This window comes from Macrosteles quadrilineatus, unplaced genomic scaffold (assembly GCF_028750875.1).
Source record: "Macrosteles quadrilineatus isolate MER2022 unplaced genomic scaffold, UCM_ALF_1.0 Scaffold_8__2_contigs__length_117827958, whole genome shotgun sequence".
Lineage (NCBI taxonomy): Eukaryota > Metazoa > Arthropoda > Insecta > Hemiptera > Cicadellidae > Macrosteles > Macrosteles quadrilineatus.
Window position 1 is genome coordinate 17181984 of NW_026542601.1, and position 21014 is coordinate 17202997.

A 21014-nucleotide genomic window follows, 5' to 3' on the forward strand; every position below is an offset into this window, starting at 1 on the left:
TATTTTGATAAAAAATAGTTAGCATTTAGAAATTATCATTTGGATGGTTGCAAAACTGTTTTTTATCTGTTTGTGAAGTAGCCGGTGTCAGTGGCTGCCAAGCGGAAGAGCTAAAAATACGGCTTTCTCGTTGTAGCAGCTGACACAAAGTGTGTTTCTTATACGGTCATTTCTACCGGTTCGTTGCCATTTTCGTCTGTATACCATATACTCTCCCCTTCTTATTACCTCTACTCTATTCTCCTTCGAGGGTATTTTAAATTTACCCTCGTGAAGTGCTCTTAAGTGTTGACTACTCCTCTTGTGATGCCGGCCGGCTCCTCTTCCGATGGACACTCGACGCTAACACGTTACACGACCTATGACCAAGGGTGAGCACTAGACATTAATAGTCTCTCCTCATTAATTTGAAACTAAACCCTCTGTCCTTCTTTCACGATAATTTAAATTTGTATCTGTGTAATTCATGTTGGTTTTATTGTCTTATTTCAGTCTCATTCGATCCTTCGAGGTTTATTTTATTAATTAATTAGTTATTTTTAATTCACACACTTAATTACACAAATTAAACATTTGGTCTGTTCGGAGCTGGATTACTTTAGATTCCCAGTAATTTTGTTAACTAATTGCTGTAATCAATCATTTTATCGTTTTAGTAAGATGTCCGCCATTTTTTAGTTATAAAATAAGTTAAATAAGTATAATTGTTAAATAAAAATAAGGAAATTAAATATTATTATTGTTTTGGTTTCAGTGTAAACCTTTAGCTCGCACATATTTGAAACACAATTATTCTCTTCCTGGGTACTTTGACTGCTATAAACGTTATTGTATTTTATTGTCTCAGTCATTAGTTGTCTAAAAAAAATCCGGTAATTAGTTTTGAGATACCAATAGACATTTAAATTTTAGATTTTTATATTTCATACTCCATTTTGCAATTGATTTGTTTATTTTATTATTCATTTACGGTATAACCATTTTTCAATAATTGTTTACCTAGCATTGTGTAAACTATACTAGTAGTATGCTTATTCTGCGCTTAACAGGATGAGTGAACGTGAGCACGACAATGGGCGAGTCCAACTGCACTTACCGGTGTCACTGGTGAACACAATGTTATTTGTATTAGCAAATCCAACAAATCTCAGTTAACAACAATCATCCATTAAAAAACCGAAGTCATTGGTAAAATCTGTGGTGGATTTCCAACAATTATCGATAGGTGCTAAATCCATCGTTCCTGTACAAAACGTCTTTTGTTAATTCATCTCTTTAAAATTATACACAATAGATTAACCGAAAAAAGTTTGTTTTTAGAAATGTTTCCTTATTTTTCATTAGGCCTATCATAAACAAAACGAAGCCAAACTGCCGCAGCACAGTGTAAAATAGTCTTCTTAAAAAGATCGTATGGCTTAAAATGATGATATATATTACATACAAACATCACCTAAAAATGATTAACAATCCAATATATGTATAAGTTTCTAAATGCCACAAACGGTTATCACACCCTGCACTGATTGCCTTTACCACTTCCTTCGCTACTACCTACGACATGGACATTGTTTCCCCCCCAGTCGATAGCATTTTAGTATTACTGATACATTTATTTAACTGCCACAAAATGGTCTTGGATCTGTTTCCATACCTCTCCGTTTTCATTTCCATAGCATTTTAGTATTGCAGATACATTAATCTAACTGCCACAAACGGTTCCCATACTCCGCACTGCTCGCCTTTACCACTTCCTATGTTGTGGACCTGTTTTCCCTCCCTTCCCATAGCATTTTAGAATAACAAATGTATATTAATCTAACTGCCATAAACTGTTCCCACACTCACACTCAGCACTGCTCACCACTTCCTTTACCACTTCTTACGACGTGGACCTGTTTCCCTATCTTCCCATAGCGTTTTAGTATTGCAGATACATTAATCTAACTGCCACAAACGGTTCCCACACTCCACACTGCTCGCCTTGACTACTTCCTACGTCGTGGACCTGTTTCCCTCCCTTCCAAAAGCATTTTAGTAGTGCAGATACATTAATCTCCGCACCCCTTGCCTTTACCATTCCTTCACCACTTCCTACGAGGTGGACCTATTTCCCTCCCTTCCCTTAGCATTTTAGTATGAAAATAGACTAACATTAAATTGAACAATGTAAAAGCTGCAACAACCTAACAGTGTTACAAAGTAAATATATACATATTTGTGATGGAAAGGTTAGTTTTAATACAGTACATTAACTGTATATAACTGCTGGATAATGTTGTAAAGTTCAATTTATTAGTCTGGAAGTTGTGGAACTATAATGTCATACATTCAAAGACGTCAAACTGATTACTCCATGAATGAAAATACAATCACTAAGCTAATAAACTCCCTTGTTCGCGACTATGGATTGTGTGTCTATGTATTATTGCAGTCAAAGTCATTCCACCAACCAACCCCTCCCAATATCTTGTAGTCCACAAAATGAATGTGGTAAAGCGACAACAGGACTGAATCTGACCTGGGTCAGCCTGAGCCCCCTGCGGCAGTCATGTGGCACTTTACAAGGGTGCGACAGTAGGACTGAGTGGAATGACCCCGGTCTCCCTGCATAATTCCCATAACCCTACCTCAGTGTAAATTTGTCAGCACTTGTCTTTATTCAAATAATTTAAACAGTTATAATTAACAGAATTGGCCGGACCAGGTCAATTCAGTCCTGTTGTCACACCACCGAGGAAAGTAGGCCTAAACCTCTGAGCTAATCAACAATCACAAACGGGGACACCGAAACTGCCACGACGTTTTATGGTCATAATGTAAGATGTACTATTAAGATGTACATTTTGTAAGATCAATTTTAAATAAACCACAATCTTAATTCTTCAAAACAAAATTATTTCTTTCTGCCTTCGGTAAATTAAATGACTTTTCCATTGTTACTTGATGTGAATACAAAAGTTAATATGAACTCTTAGTAACAAGATGAAACTAGCTTAACTAAGTTATGGGCAATGTAAACTTGTAAAGTGTTCTCTTTCCAAATCGTCATTCTGCGTCGTACAAAGCGCGTGACAAAACGAAGACCTGTTCCATGGATGACCCCTGAAATTAAAAGTTTGATGGCTACACGGGATAGCTTGGGTAGAAGAGCTAGGCACTCCAACAATATCGAACTTAAACAACAATATTGTAATCTTCGTAATCGAGTTAAACAGCTTTTGCGAAATTCCAAACCCAGATACATTCATACACTTTTTGAAAATCAAAAACAGCCATCGAGAGTTTTATGGCGTAAAGTTAAAAGTCTTGGGCTTGGGAAACAATTTGATTCTCAACCAGTACACATCCCTCTAAATGAGTTAAACGTTAACTTTTCTTCTAGCAGTCAAAATACCAATCAGCATAAAGTCAATAGTTACTTGAATGAATTAGTCAACTCTCAAACCCCGCACCTGGGATATCCCAAGTTTAATTTCAAACCAGTTATTCAGTCTGATGTTTTGATGGCTATTCGCAGAATCCGAAGCAATGCTGTTGGTTCTGATGGGATACCTATCCGCTTTATCAAAGACATCCTCTACACCATCCTTCCTACTACTGTATCATGTTAATTTTTAATGCATCTTTGAGGCACTGTTCTTTCACTTCATTTTGGAAGTCTGCCATTGTCCGTCCCCTAAAAAAGATCTCAGCACTAACCCTGGTTGGGGATTTCAGGCCGATAAGTATTTTGCCCGCTCCTAAAGGCCTAGAAAGGATCGTTCACTGTCAAATCACTGAATTCATCACTGAAAATAACATTTTATCTGACTATCAATCCGGTTTCAGATCAGCGCACAGTACAGAAACAGCACTCCGCACTCCTTCGAGTGACTGAAGACATTAGACTTGCTATGGAGCGTCGACAAGGAACGATTCTAACTCCGTTTGATTTTTCCAAAGCATTTGACTGTGTTAATCATGACTTGCTGGTGCAGAAATTAAGGGCATTAGGGTTTTCCCAGAATTCTCTTAAATGGCTGAGATCTTATCTGTCAGATAGGCAGCAATGTGTGGAGGTTGGTGACACAAGATCAGACTGGATGACTGTTACATGCGGTGTGCCCCAAGGATCAATCCTTGGACCACTGCTCTTTGTACTGTACATCAACGACATAAACTCGACCTTGATCAACTGTAAACACCACATGTACGCTGACAACCTACAAATCTATGACCATTTTACTGCAAACAACGAAAATGAATGTGTCAGAAAGATCAATGAAGATGTCAACCGAATTGTTACTTGGACTGAGAATCATGGACTGAGACTAAATCACGAAAAGACAAAACCGATTGTAATCTGCCACCCTCGACTTCGCCCTTCAATTGACTTAGACTCAATAAACCCAATCACAGTGAGCGGCAAAGCACTTCCCTACTACGTCAAAGTAAAGAATCTTGGCATATCTTTCAACTCTTCACTTACTTGGGACACAGCAGTTACGGACACACGGAAAAAGGTTTTTGCCTCCATACATTCACTGAAAAGATTGCAGAACTTTTTGCCACAACACACAAAACTTCATTTGATCAAATCACTTGTACTGCCCCACTTCAGTTACTGTAACTCATTGATCAATGACATGACTGTGATTCAGACGGGTATGCTCCAGCGGTCTCAGAATTATTGTTTGAGATTTGTCTATGGTCTGCGGCGTGAGGAGCATATCACGCCATACTACCTTGAAGCAAACATCTTGAAATTAAATTATCAAAGATCCATCAAAATTTTGTCATTGGTCTTTTTAATTTTGAAATCAGGCTCCCCAAAATATTTTATATCCGATTTTAAATTTGTGTCTCAGGGTAGTTCACGAATTTCTCGTTCTTCTTCGATCACATTGCGTATACCTCATCATGTGACCACTGCTTATGACAGGGCTTTTGTTGTTACCGCTTGCCGTCTTTGGAACAGCCTACCCCTGCACATTACATCCCTTGATAAACGTTCCCAGTTTGTGGCGGCACTAAAAAATCATTACTTTGAGCAAATGGTCTCGGCTGGCGTGTCCTAGGGCTTCTGCGTCTTTGCGCGATTGCTGGTGCGTGTGCGTGTGAGAGTGTGAACTTGTTTTCTTTTGTCTTTTCTATCTATATAAATGAAATTAGAGTTTTGTCTGTACATTGCTCAGAATTATATATTTTTAGGTTATTTTTACATTTAATACATTAAAGAAGCAGAAACGAGTCTTATCTCTATTTCTGTCTGTCTGTCTTTCTGTCTGTCTGTAACACTCAAGATTGCATTTTACGCAATCTTCTCCAGGAAAACGAGAGTAGGCCTACCTATCAAGATCCAAGTCATTTTAATGTATTCACTGGATTGGCGAGAGTGCCTTTAGCCATTAAAATATGGCCTCACTACGTTGTAAATAAAACTACGGACGTTCAAAAATGCAGTTTTATGAAATTTTTGTCACGTTTTCGTCCAATTTTTATCACATAATCATCTATGAAATAACGAACAGCTGTTCGGATCAAGATTATTTTTTCTAGCTGTCACTGGTATGTTTACAAATACCGCAACCATTTTCGATCTTGTTTTGAAAGCAACTCCCAACCAAGTGAGATTAAAAACGTTTTTCTTACATAACGGATTTAATTAATCGCAAGTGCAATAATATAGTGTAATAGTGTAACCGTAAATGAAATTAAATAACTATGCATCATCCAGGTCAGGAACCAGAGATTCTTTGTATACAAAATTATTATTCTTAAGTTTTGATAACCAGAAAGAAGACCTTGAATCAATGTTGTATACGGCTGGAAAACTTAAATGTAATAATGATCGTTGCCAATAGCTTAGAAACAAGGTTTCCACTCATTGACGGCACTTCAATGGTGGTTGTGTAAAGTGTAAAGTAAAAAATCACAGCTGCAGTGGGTGATTGTAACAGAGGTTTACGGATGATGCTAAACTCGCTTTTCTAATGTGTCACTTTCTGTTCCTACCATTGACTATATCTATAGTCAATAGTTCTTACTCACCGTGTGAGGCAATCGCTGGACCATACAGCCAAATAGTAGGCCATCTCTCGGGTATGTACGCCTACCCAATTATTCATAACAACCTTTTCGACGACAATCCTTGATACCGGTACTTTTCCCTAGAATACACGGCCTACCTACTTAAAAAATAAAATTACAAACGTCCAAAAACCCCAACGTTTAGTGATTTTTGTCATATTTCCTTCTAATGTTAATAGATAGGTAGCCTATACCAATCATTGTTTAGAGAATACTTAATCTATTAAATAGCAAAAAGTTGTTTGTATAAGGTTGTTTTTTTTTTTTAAACTAAAACCGATAAGTTTACATTAAAAGTTGTTTACAAATAAAGCAATTAATGGCAAATAACTTTGATTGTCAATAATTATTTTAAGAGAAAATCCAAAAGAGCAAGAGATCAATAACCTCGGGACTTGATTAACGCATATAATTGGTCGTATGTACTATAGTTCTTAACTGTAAACATTGGTTTTTGGTACTGGTTCTTTTCCTTAGAACCGTTGGTAGCAGCAAGAATCATTTTTACGTACCAACACATCACTGTAATTTACAAATTAGTTACCGGTACCGTATCGTTGGTGTCGCACCTTATTTATTACAGGCGTATTCAATTTAATTGATGTCTATAAGTTTTGCTTTTTTCTGTCTGGATTCCAAAATATTAGTTTATGCTACGAAAACGATAACGCATTTTAGTAAAACATTTATTAAGCAAACCATCATGAATTGTTTAAACGCTTTACGTTGTTTATGTATCAATAGTTCGTGGCCTATTTTGGTTTATATAATAGTTTTGCCAGCATATCTGAAAATATGCAAACCAACTATACTGTTCTTTCCACTGACTACGATAAGATCCCTGTGCGTAGAACGGGCACACAGCTAGTTTATAATAATTATTATTTTGTAAAATTACATTTTTGTTTAATCTGTTCTTGATGTGTTAAATATATATATTTATATTAGATTAAGTAATTGCATTGTATTTTCGTTTATTTATATTTGGGTTTGTCAGGTTAAGTGTAAGAGAGGGCCATGTAGCCCTAACTTTGCCTGGTTGAATAAAGAATTTTTCATTTCATTTCATTTTCATTTCATTTCATTTCATTCTGGTCAATAAGGGAATTTTCTCATTCCCTTTTCTCCCTGCACGTTTATAATCTGACCTCCCCTACCTGAGGAATCCGCTGTGGCAGTTTCAGAGTATGTCTACCCTACTAGAAAACACCCTTATAATCCTTCCTAATTGATGTGGTAGTTACGGTATGGATTATGATCGTAAAATGTCGTGGCAGTTTCGGTACAGCCATCACAAACGACCGTCTAATGCGTACATTTCAGACCAAATATCTTCTATAATTTATTTTATGGTGCCTAAACTGTCGGGTGTTAGCAGGCGTGGTAATGCAACGATTAATCAATTTTTTAATTGATTGACAACTTAAGTTAAGTTGTTTAGTTACTTGCCTTTTAAATAAAATTTAAAAAGTATAAAGTTGATTACAATCACATTTTTATCAAAATATCAAGGGTTCACGGATTGGAAAACGTAAAGTTAAATTTTATCATAAAACAAAAGAGCCTTTGTAGTTTGTAATTAAACGTATTAAAAAACTAGTCTACCCACAACTGAAACAATAAACTTGCAATTTATAAATAAATTAATGTTCACTAGTGTACATGTTGCTCGAATTCGAGGAATTGCAAAGTATTATATGAGTTATTTCAAAACGAATGACAGTCATATTTACAATGAGTTTAAAAGAGTCAACTCAAAGATTACCGGTGTGTAACTCAGACCATGTTTTCTTCGTTATTGATAAACCTAAAGCATTCCGGCCGGGTTTCCCCTTCTCAAAATGCCTCGCTGTACACAGGTCATTGATAGAGGGCCAATTGAAACGAATAGTCGTTTTTGGGTAGTGTTAGGGCGCATTTGTAACCTAATAGTTGAGATTGTCCAGGGTCAGGTGCTGACTGTGATGAGTTAAGCCTATTACGCGCCACTGTTCTGTAGCTGCGGTCGTTATCACGATCCTGTCTATGTTTCGTTGTCGTCGCGTCGGGGGCATTTAGAGAAAAAAAAACAACAAATAAACAAATTATAGCTACACAAAACAACGATAAATGCACAAATTTAAGTTACAATCATACTAACACGATCCGTCATGGCGACACAAAACAACGATAAATACACAAATTTAAGATACAACCATACTAACACGTTCCGTCTTGAGGGTTATGTTTACACAAACTCAAATAGTAAACAAATGAACTCAATGCGTTTCATTGAATTGAAAAATAAATAACAGCAATTAAATTATACAGCTGATTAAAATGTAAACAATTATGTTCTTCATAAGGATAACATGGGAACTTTCAAAGCCACTGGGGCAGAGCCCAAGGGACTTTTTCAAAAATGTAAGGCCAGTTTGCAAATCTACGCAACACGCTCTTTCCAATGAGAGGTCAATGGATAAAATCGGTTAAGAAATGGCGGAGGAGTTCAACCGACAAAGTTTCATGTAGCGTATTAATTATATAGATTCAATTTATTGCTTACTCATATTATTAATACCAGGGGCCCATTTCATAATAAAGTACAAACTAATATTATTAGTAAATCAGCTGATCGCCCAATGCAAATCTAATGGAAATTACAAGTTACAAGTTGTAACTTGTAACTTGTAGTTTATTATGAAATGGGCCCCTGATGTTACTTTCTAAATGCTTAAAAATAGTGTTTAGAGAAGTTATTTTTTCTAAATTTTCTGCCCTGCACCTAGTAAACTACTGTATACTTACCTCCCTTGGCACTGGTGCTGGTTTCCTCTTTAGTAACGCCAGTCAACAACGGCACCTTGGCAATATCTCCCTTCTGTAGGGAGTCAGAGGGCTTGGACGTCAGGAAGTTAGGGAGGAACCTGAAGTCATCTTCCCCCTCGACTGTTGGACCGGGGTTGAGTAGTTTGGAGATACTGTTGAGATATGACTGTCCAGGGTTACCACTCGATAGTCTTTCAGACTGCAACAATGGCGACTGTTATTTTGACGAGTAAATCATAGATTGTGTTTTAATCAAAAGAGCTCTTATATAGTAGTAATCCGGGCAAAGGTGGCTCCAATAAAAATTCAGAACGCAAAAAATTTGTAAAATGTGAAATAATAAATGAGCATTCAAAAAATTTATTTGTTAAAGAACTGAACATTTCTTGTTTGGGGAATTGGACATTTACAACTTTTCCGTGATTATGGGAGATGATTACCATGTCAATGTGTAGTGTGAGGGATTACTATGATGTTGCCACTTTATAGATAAGATCACCATAACGATTTTGATGCAGATAGAAGATCAAAATGAGTCTGTATTGAATCCAAAGTCATGAAATAAGTGTTGAAGGACCTACAATGGGAATCGGGTCATCTTTATTTTTAAGGCTGCAAAGATGATGGCCCAATCATGTTATTAGTTGACAAAACTGTATTCATGGTTTGATGGTTCAAGCGGTTGAATCGTTGCCCGGTTTTAAAAACCATTTTTATGCGAATCTTTCATTTTATGATCATTTGACATTAATCAAACCTAAACAAATGCTTGAAGCCTAAATGTACACCTTTAATCATAAAATGTTTCTAAAATACATATTTATGGAGGAAGGGGTGACTAAAACTCTATATGGTTGGCAATGCATCACTCCTGAATCTCGAATCTTCAGGAAAGATAAGTACAGGAAAGAAGAACAAATACAGTATAACTATTCTTTAATCTCAAATCTTACTTTTTCTTAAGATTCCAAAATGTGTTGGCGAGCAATAAACTCACACATAACGTAATCTGAGTAAGAAATGTAAAATCAGTGAGAGAACATGTACATTGTTAGGTAACTGTAGAAAAAAAAACTTTACTAAATCCTCTGGTAGAAAGAACTATATCGTTTGTAGAATTTTTAATGCCGATGATTATCTTGATAGAGACTAACTTTTTAGTATTAAAAGTTGTTTTGTCAAGCTGGAAAAATAATAATAATCCGGGCCTAGATATCAACGGCTATTATTTTTTTTATTTTTTTTTTTTTTTTTAAAAAGAGGTTGGCGGCCTCTTTTAACCTTGCATTTGCCCGTCCACATAGACTAAGCGCCCGTGCGTGGATCGTTTACAGCAAAGCAAGGAGTGAGCCGGTACAGTACAAAGGTGAACTGTACTGATAAAATGTTATCGGCAGTGACCAGGATCCGAACCCACGACACTACTGCCTTGGGCCCGAAGTCCGCGACGCTACCGACTGAGCCACCGACTCACTAAATGAGTTTTTTATGAATGTCCCAGACCTATTTTTTACTAAGCTACTTGGTGTTTATAATGCCATTTCTTGGAATACCAGGTCATACCAGAAAGCTTTAAGAAATCGATAATTTTTCAATGCTTAAAAAGGGTGATATTTAGTTCAAAATTATAGAGGATTGTCTGTTATAATTGTACTGGTAAAACATATCTATAGGAATGCAAAATAATAAGACTTCAAAATTCGGTCGATGAAAACCACATCTTATTGGAGTTCCAGGCGGGTTTCAAACAAAACTATTCCACTATAGATAACATTTTAAATTTGGCATGAATGATCAAACTACGTTTGGCGGAGAAAGGTGACAAGTTGTATGCATTTTTGTGGATTTTTCAAGTGCGTTTGATACTATCGATAGAAGATCACTTATATTAAAAATTTCATCAATCAGCGTCATTAATGGACTTCCGTCCGCGCAGGGGTTTGGTGTCATTGTCGCAGGGCGGCATTTCAAATGAGTTTGAAACGAAGACTGGCTTAAGGCAAGGTTGTAAAGGAAGTCCTTTCCTGTTCAGCTTATTCATTAAAGATTTGTCAGAGGTGGTTACACTTAAACAATAGGTAGTAAAGATAACAGTAACTATGAAAACAATAAATTGCATTAATAACAATAGCAATGATAAATATTTGAAGGGAATAGCTATTGTAAATTATTACGAATCTAAATTGTCTTTTGAACTTCGTTTCACAAACTATGCCGTCATTTCAACACCATTTCGAGTCATCTTCGGATTAAGCAAAGCAAATATAAATTGTCATTACAGATATCACTACACGTAAGTAGGCCTAAATATGATTATCATAAAATATTACGACACTATCAAAAATTCCAAATACTTATTTTGTATGTACTTTGCTTTGTTTATAGCGTAGCAAATTCCCTAATTCGATTCCGTATTTTTGTGTGTATGTCTTTTGAACACATTAATGTCCTTATATCTCAGTGTTTCGTGGAAATGACAATAGCACCTTTGTTAATTAAAATTTTAACCGGAATAAAATGTGCAGTGGTGAGGTTGAGGTAGTATTTTATTTAACTACTTTTAACTGGTGTGGAAAAGTAACTTTCAATTATAGGCCTGCCTTAGGGCTATGCCTCATAGATCTATAAAGCAATTCTTTTTATCATTGGATATCAAATATGGACTAACACGATCGGGAGACATTTAATTGTGAAGCATTCGTTTTGGCTTGAAACTGTCCGTTATTGTATTTATTTGCGAAGGATTGTATGTATTTCTATACAGTAATAGTTTTGCCAGAATATCTAAAAGAATGCACACTAAATATGCAAACCAACTCCTTTTTTGAATATAAGAAGGTTTCAACTTACTACAAGATCTCTGTACACGTAGAACGAGCACACGGATAGTAAATAAATAAAATACCCCCGCCGCAGCAAACCTGCCGTCTAAGCGAATTTCCACTTGCCTGCAATTAATCTATACTGTACAGGATGTTTTTTTTTAAACTTGCATCTTTATTTATGTAAAAACCGTAATAGATAGAAATATGCAGTTGGCGGGAATCATCTATTGACGTAGGGGGCACAATTTTTTTTTAATTCAACGTTACATTCACATTCCCCCCCTTTCCCCCCTGCCACCAACTTAATTTTTTTAAATAGCAAGGTACCCCTTTGTGACATATCAAATAAAAGAGCATGAAAAAAGAAAATGTTTGATGAACAAAAATTGAAAATCGGTTCATAAATTTGTGAGATATTCCCCCCCCTCCCCCCCCCCCGGAACTTAATTTTTTTTTTAAAGCAAGGTACCCTTCGTGACATATTAAATGAAAGAGCATGAAAAAAGAAAATTTTTGGTGAAAAAAAATTGAAAATCTGCTTATGAATTTGTGAGATAATCTCCCCCCTTTTCCCCTACCCATAACTTGTTTTTTAATAGCAAGGTACCCGCCCTTGTGACATATCAAATCAAAAATAAATTTCACCAAACATTTTCTTTTTTCGTGCTCTTTCATTTGATATGTCACAAGGGGTGCCTTGCTATTAAAAAAAAATTAAGTTTCGGGGAAGGGGGGGGGAAATATCTCGCAAAGCTATGAACCGATTTTCAATTTTTTTTTCATTAAACATTTTTTTTTTTCATGCTCTTTCATTTTATATGTCACAAGGGGTACCTTGCTATTAAAAAAAAATAAGTTGGGGGCAGGGGGGAAAGGGGGGGAATGTGAATGTAATTTTGAATTCAAAACAATTGGGCCCCCTACGTCAATAGATGATTCCCGCAAACTGCATATTTCTATCTATTGCGGTTTTTACATAAATAAAGATGCAAGTTTAAAAAAAAAACACCCTGTATATTTAACATTGGGTTTAACATGTACAGCTCGTGACATCTAAGCTGGCACTTGGTTGATCGCTACTAGTACCTATTTCAAAAACATTATGTCCCGTCATGCGGGTTGCATCAACTGTCCTCGTGACCCATATGAAGGCGCTCAAGTACAGTAGTCGCAGCTAGTCTGGTCGCGCGGACCCTTGTGTACTAACCGTCCCCCACGCCAAAGCCATGAAGACAGCACTGAGGCACTGAACAGCCCCCGAGAGCCGTGTGGGCCAGATATTTTTGGAAATGAGCAATAAACACTCCCCTCTACACCCCCCGCCATAGCGCGGCCGCGTGCCCAGACTAGCTGCGACTGCTGTACATAATGCAAGGGGAGTCAACCCCGTGAGGCAGGTGAAATGTTTGCAGTCCGGTCTTTTCCATACCTCCACCGGTCCCGCCAACACTACCCGCGCTAGGCCAAGTGCCAGCTTATGTGTCACGAGCTGTACCTAAGTTTGCTGCTACAAGGAAACTAATAAAGTATGTTTTGAAGTAAAATAATCATAGCTTAGTATAAAATCAATACATTTGCCAAGTTTAATCAAAATATATCCATAAACAAGCAAACTACAACATTTTACAATATTCTCCATAAGAATAACATAGGAATTTTAAATTTACAATTTTTTGAGTTTTCTCCGTAACCAATAATCGTTCGAAAACACTTTGATATACTGAATTATTTGTTTTTTTAAGCTATTTAAGAAGGTCTAGAGGGAAATTGAGAAACTTTATGTTTGAAGGGTCAAAAATTAGAAAAACCAATTTTTACACCTTAAAACCTCCTATAAAACCCCGTTCCCATGGTCTGATCGTGCTGCTTCGCGAACTCATTCAAGTTTATCCCGCCTTACACCTTCAAACCAAATTTCATCAAAATCGGACAAAAATTACTCAAGTCGTGTTCACGGACATATATATATATATATACATAAATAAAAATTTGAACGAATGGTGTTTTTGGCCTCTGCTCTGGGGACATCAAAATGAAAAATTAAATCGGTTCCAGGCATGTCTTACCATGCCACCTACGGTAATACAGTAGCTACTTCCCTACAGGGAAATTCGCTAATAGGCACTATTAATTAATTCATTCAATGCATCCCTCCCACCAAGACTCCGTGAGCCAAGAAAACTATCAGATTATATGAACTTATTTATTATCCTATGATCAGACTAATGATACTCTAGTACACATTAATTGGATATTGGCACGACTACAACATGCAGAACAATAATTTCTCCAACAAGCTATATGAATTAAGAGCTTAATTTTGTTGACACTGTATGTACTGATCTGACCTGTAGTTTATCATCTGCTCTCAGGATTGTCTCTAAGGGTAGTTTCTGCATACATCTCACAAACGCTAGAGTGTCCTGTTGGCTCTGGCAAGTCTCCTCCACAGCTGAGACGCTACGAGACGTCTTCTCTGGTTCTTGGTCAACAGCAAACGAGGAGATGGCTGAACCACTCATGGCGATCACTCCACGGATAAACCCTACATAAACCAATCACTTCAATGCTACTCTAGTGCACTCCATATTGTCCAGACAGAACTACACCCTTGTCTGGACTAAAGAAGTTCTAAACCATCAGAAGTTAATACAAAAATGTGAATCTACTAATTTAAAACACCAAATACTTTATGAGAAAAATTAATGAACACTACTATTTTATTGTGATTGATTACTACACTGTACATAAATAAATTCATAGGTACCTGTTGTTAATTACTTTATGACATTATTGACTTTTGGACACTAACATGTATTACATACATATTATACTAACAAATATACTAATATTTTATCTGGCAAGAAAGCTGCTATAGTTTACAGTTAACCCTTAAATTTGGTTTGATTAAAAAGTATTTGTGATTGGTTTGATTAACAAGTTTTTGTAATCAATGCAAATCAGTAATATACATCTGTTAAAGAAAAGATATATAACTTATCCACTTATCCTTGGTATAGTATATGCCCCAATCTAAGGTAGGCTATCAATAATAATGTCAGGACGTTTTACTTGTCTATATATGTGACTTCTTCTTCCTCTTGTGAAGAATGTATATCCTTTCCTTTATGAGAGTCTGATGTTTCGTCAAGTAATATGTTCTTGTGGCTTATATTAATAATTCCATCACCATTAACATGCTAATAACTCAATTTAAGTGGTCAATTTTCATTTTTAAAATATCTAAAATTTTTATATAGAAATGCAATGTTTTACTCTATTATAGTCCGTCCACAAAATTCAGGCAGTTGGCAGTTTAAGGGAAAGGTTTCCTGGGTTCCCCCCATTTTCAGCCCCTTCCCAGACTGTAGGCGGATATATCCGTTAGCATTTTGTGCATAGTGGACGGTAGGTGGATATATCTGCCGATTATTACGACATCTATTGTTATAGTTGATTTTCTATAACTACACATTTTCTATCTTCCTAAAAACTTCTTTTTGTTCAATTATATCCGATGTACAAGAAATGTTTTTCTCGAAGAATAAGAAATTTAATTCACAAATTAAAAAATGTTTATAAATTATTTTGGACAAAAGTGCTGCATAGGTAAACTAAGGTCCAGGAAGGGTTAAGGTTTATATCAGCTGTCAGCTGTTGTTTTAAAGTAAAAGGGTGGGGTGGAGGGGATGTAATCGTTTCCCTTTAACCACCAACATTTTGTGAAGGAGTAATTGTCAAAGATCATACTGAACAGGGTTTGGATAGTATATTTAAGTAAAATAAAATAGCATAATAAGGATTAAGTGGAGTTAATAAATCCTAACCACACCTTTAGAGAACTGTGATAGGCCGAGCATCATGGCAACACTAGCCCCTGTACCCTGTCCAGCTGGTATGATGCGTGAAGGGTCTCCTCCAAAGAACTGAATGTAGCGGCGAGTGTAGTCTAGGGACGCGAGGATGTCAAACAATCCAGCGTTTCCAGGGAGCTCTTCACGTCCTGCACTGAGGAACCCTGAGAAAAAGAGATTGTGGTTTTTTTTTGCAGCATTTGACAATAGGCATGTACAATCAGTATTGAAATAAAACCTCTTAGGTCTAAAACGCAAATATAATTGTTTAGCGAATAAAAAGGTTAAAACTTTTTTTTTGTTGGATAAAATATGGATGTATTTATTATTTGATTCTATTTAGCTCTTAGAATGCAATGGTTATTTCACTGGGACAGTTTTCATGACATTTTGATCACAATATCTTAAACCACACTTGTACCAGATTAAATAAAAATATCTCTATTTATAATTTTTTATCATTGACCAATTTTTTTGTCATGTGTCAACGTTTTACAATTACCCTTAACTGAGACTATGACGCAAACTGCCTCTCAATACAGTAACTGGAACTAACAGTTAGCCATTGCCAAACAAACAAAGGAAGTTGGATTTTCATGTCCCAACATAAAATCAAAACACAGCTGACTTGCACTGTACGGCAAAACTTTGAGGCACATCGTGCAAACTTTAACTTATATGTAGGTAAACTTCGAGCTATGAGACTCGATAACAGGAATATTTTAATTATAGAGGTGGAGTTTTATTAATTGAAAACCGTTAAAAATCTACTTATTTGTGTTAAATATGTTAAACCTTCAATATATGCAGGCACTTTTAACATTGTTATCTAGGGGGATTTATAAACAAAACAGGATTTCAAGGAATTTGAGATATCAAGTGTTGAAGTCCAGCAAAAAGAAATGTTCCAGAAAAAAGTATACATACTAACTAAAGCTTTTAATTAACATTCTATCTAATCTAAGTTTTCTGATTAATGCAAAGTGACAACAACAACCCTAAGGGATTTTGAGCTGCCATTACTACATGCTTTTAGGTCAGTTCGAAGAACAGTGTAGTAGGTCTCTGATAGAATGTTCTAGGTACAAGCCACTATAAACTATAACCTTTAATGTATATCTATAAAAGTGGAACTATATGTATGTACCTTATAGACTCCGAAACCGCTCGACATATTGTAATGAAACTTTCAGGCATTATTAAGCATTATTCGAAGGATGGTTTGTGTGAAGTTTGGTGCAGATCCGCCAAAAGGGCTCTGCCCCAGTGTCTCTGGAGTTTCCCATGTTAACCTTATGAGTACTCATATTTAAATGGAATTAAAGAATCTTAACAGCTGTTTCAACAAAACAATTTGATTCTGTGATGATCAATAGCATTAAAAGGTTACAAAATGTACCAACAGGGTGCATTACTATTAATTGTCTAAATTTATGACAACTGTTGCGAACTTCAACCAAGCGGCTGTGATACAAAATTAGAACTGTCAAAGTAGGATTGTTTACAGTTATGTTTACCTTTTTAATTTAATAAATAGCTAGTGTACCTGTTGCTCGAGTTCGAGCAATTGCGAAGCATTACATGCGTTATTTTAAAACGAAAAGCAGTCATAATTTCCGATGACTTTATAAGAGTCGACTCAAAGATTATGGAAATACTCAAGATGTACACAACAGTTAGATATAATCAAAATTTTTAGTAAATATATCTTATCTTTTTTCAAAAGCTGGCCTTGGTTTTTAGTGTTTTCTACAAATGTTTCCTACCCACAGCCGCATTATGTTGTACCTATGTAATAACGATTATAAATGAAAAAAAAACATTATTTCTATTTCTTCTACTGTACTTCTACTGTTTTATGACTTTCCTGTTTACATTGTTTGCAAATCGGCTCTTTCAATTATTGCTCAAGTAGCACAATGTTAATTCAGTTTTATTTTTAATATATCAAATTGTCCAGGATTTCTCGCTTTTTTCCATTGTAATTTTAAAAATTACACCAACCAAGTATCGTCTACTACAGATGCAATACGCCAAAGAATATCGTCTACGTGCAATCTCCAAGAAGTGGTAAAAAAGTCAGAAACCAACCCGTACAATAGATAAAAGTTAACTCCATAAGAAATAATTTTAAGAGTTACTGTGATATTAGGATTTTCCTTTGATTTGGTAATAGAACATTATATTGCAAAACGTGGCACGATTCAGAAGACAATCGATTTAAAATCAGAAAAAAACAATTGCAAATACTTCATTTTGACAAATTTAGTAAATCACAATTTAAATATTAACAGCTGTTTCATTAAAAAGTAGTGTAAATGTATGCATATGGTCGTAATGTAAACAAATCTGAAGAGGGAACTTTAAAGGCCTCTGGGGCAGAGCCCCAAGGGAATTTACCTTGTTTCTCTTTTGATGGCTCATCTACAGACTAAGACCTTTCTTTAGAGATCCCTAAAAAGTTTCTACGCCCAGCCGTTCTCTGTAATTAGCTGGGACAAAAACCTGTTTTTCCTCCATAAGAATAACATGAGATGGGAATTTAAAGGCCATTGGGGCAGAGCCCCAAGGGAATTTACCACGTTTCTCTTTTGATGGCTCATCTACAGACCAAGACCTTTCCTTAGGGACCCCTACCGAGTTTCTACACCAAGCCGTTCTCTCAAATTAGCTGTCACAAAGAAAAACAGTTTCAAATTAATATATAGATTATCGATAGTGTATGAATAAGGAGTTTTATTTTATTTTATTTTTTTGTATATTAATTTATTGACTTTATTTTTTCCAAAATGTTTATAAAAACCTATTGAATTTTGTATGGTTTATTTCCAAAAAAATAATGTCTGGGAAACGAAGGCAGCCAGTTAATATTTTACCTTAAACTTTTAGTAGATTAGTATAAGTTTATCTATATGAAATTTGAACGAATAGTGTTTTTGATTTCTGGGGACATCAAAATGAAAAAGTAAATCGATCCCGGGCCCAGGTCTTACCATGGGACCTACGGTAATAGCTACTTCCCTATAGGGAAATTCGCTAAAAGCAGGTGAAGAACGCAAGCAAAAAGTATGAACAAACTCATCCTGAAAGACATTCGCCAAAGATTCAATGGATGGTGAAAAATCTATCAGTAATGACATATAATAAGAAAATATAGACTATGAAGGAAATAGCTTGGTGGCGATAGGTACCATGACGTTCAAATGTAAGTACTGTGAAGCCTTAAAATGGAAAGAAGAAACACGGCATGTGCTGCAATGGTGGTGCAATGGAGCTACTATACCTTTTGCAGCACCTACCTGAACTTTTATGCAGTCTGGTCATGGGCAACCACCCCTGAGCCTACACACTTTATGGACCGGGTGAGACATTAATAGCTGCTTTAATATGACATCGTTTGGATTTGGAGCAAAACATATTGTACCTGAATTGTTGACTGAAGGTTGTTGGCACTTAAACATTAATTTATTAAAAATTTCAACCAATTTGAAAGTTTCCGTAGCGAAGCACGGGTACTCCGCTAGTTTCTTATGAAGAATAAATTTTGTTTACATAAACAGACGAATAATTTGTATTAATTGCATACTAAAACAGCTGTTCATAGCTCACACATGATATACAAAGAGCGTTCGTTTTCAGTTTCAATAACTGGAGTGAAGTTATTGATTACCGTACATTATCTTTGAGTTGAAACTTTGAAGTCATCGGAATCTATGACTGTTACTTGTTTTGAAATAACGCATGTAACACTTTGCAATTGCTCGAATTTGAGCAACAGGTCCACTAGTTTAAAATGATAGTTGTTAAACGCAGCAAAGCGCCCCGGGTAACTGCTAGTTTCCAATAAATCTATATTATAAACTACAGTCTTTTTACATTACCAAGAGAGCCAAGCCGGTACTGAATAGTGACAACGACGACTCCCTTCTTACAAAGATGTGCTGGGCCATACTGGGAGCCCGCTCCTCGGCGGAATCCTCCTCCGTGGATCCAGAACAACACCGGGTATCCTTTCTGCTGTGTAGAAGTTCTGGCAGTGTCACTTGAACGAGGGAGCTGCAAGAATAGAATAGATTAGATTTCTACAACAGGGCATATTTTGTAGCATGTGAAGGACGAGTGTAAATGAATCAGATGAGAGCTTTGCATTAGGCCTAACAACAATTTAGAAACATTTTGTAATTATTGAACTTACAGGTTTTATTATTTCTATTCCTTTTAACTTCAGTTTAACATTCCATTACCTTTTAGCGAATTTCCCATATAGGGAATAAGCTATTACCGTAGTACTCATGGTAAGACCTGGACGCGGGACCGATTTTTTTTTTCGTTTTGAGGTCCCCAGAGGCCAAAAACACCATCCGTTCAAATTCATATATATATATATATTTAAATATTTATATATTTATATATATGTGTCCGTCAGCACGATAACTCGAGCAAAAATGATCCGATTTTGATGAAAATTGGTACAAACGTGTAAAAGTACGTTTATTCGAACGAGTTCGCGATCCAGCATAATTTGACCATGGGAACGGGGGTTGACGGGGGGTTTTATGGGGTAAAAATAGGTTTTTCCCATTTTTGACCCAAAAAACATAAAATTTAGCAATTTCTTTCCAAACCATTTTGTAGAGCTTAAAAAAACAAATAATTTAGTATATTGAAGCGTTATTATGCGCCTAATGGTTACGGAGAAAATTCCAAAAAATTGTAAATTTAAAATTCCCATGTTATTCTTATGCAGAATAAGTAAACTGTTGTAGTTTGCTTGTTTGTGAACATATTTTGATCAAATTTGGAAAAGTTTTTATTTCTTACTAACTATCTACACATTTTACAAAAAAAATCAGTTTTACCCTCCCTGATGCAGCAAACCTAAGTACTTGTTAAACTAATTCTATTTAAATCAAGAATAAATGTTATATTTTTAAGTAGACATTTCAGTGTAAATCCAATCAGTCAAATGGAAATTCGCTTAGTCTGCAGGTTTGCTGCGGCGGGGGTATCTATTTACTCCTGCCTACGCCTGTGGGATTTTGAATTGAAGCCGAAGTTTGATTTTAACGCTTTAAAGGAAAGCCAAAGCGGTCCAAACCCATTGAAGTTTTGTGGATATGCAGGGAATTGAACCCGTCCCTTCCACACCAAAGTCTGTACCATGTCACCAGTCAATAACCACTAGCCTAGCCACACTTTTAATCTCTTGTATAATCAGTTTCTGTAATTTAACCTGACTTGGCTGGCTGAGTTTGATCACAATGGAAGGAAGTCAGTTTGGTAATCAATTTCAGGTTTAGTGTCATTACTCCATTACAGTAGATTTTGTTAAAACGTTGATATATTTGTACACCAGTGAGCTACACAGGCTACACCTACAAGTAAAATAAATATCTCTAATCCAACTCATCAATTTGATTCTCTACTCGACTTATCTTCTACAATAGCAAAAAAT

At 35.9% G+C, this 21014-nt stretch overlaps 1 protein-coding gene and 1 long non-coding RNA gene across 2 annotated transcripts in view; one reads left to right on the forward strand and one right to left on the reverse strand.

Moving 5' to 3' along the window:
• Window positions 1–21014, reverse strand: part of LOC129001178 (carboxylic ester hydrolase) — a 100547-nt gene that overhangs the window by 75208 nt on the left and 4325 nt on the right. Inside the window, exons 3-6 of the mRNA XM_054428391.1 lie at window positions 19441–19615; window positions 15538–15723; window positions 14054–14250; window positions 8860–9079 (exon numbers count right to left, since the gene is read on the reverse strand). Coding sequence (XP_054284366.1) covers window positions 8860–9079; window positions 14054–14250; window positions 15538–15723; window positions 19441–19615 — 778 coding nt within the window. The remainder of the gene's footprint in view (window positions 1–8859; window positions 9080–14053; window positions 14251–15537; window positions 15724–19440; window positions 19616–21014) is intronic.
• Window positions 11041–14482, forward strand: LOC129001181 (uncharacterized). The gene is made up of 2 exons (XR_008491399.1): window positions 11041–11173; window positions 14078–14482. It is a non-coding gene; the product is annotated as an uncharacterized LOC129001181 (long non-coding RNA).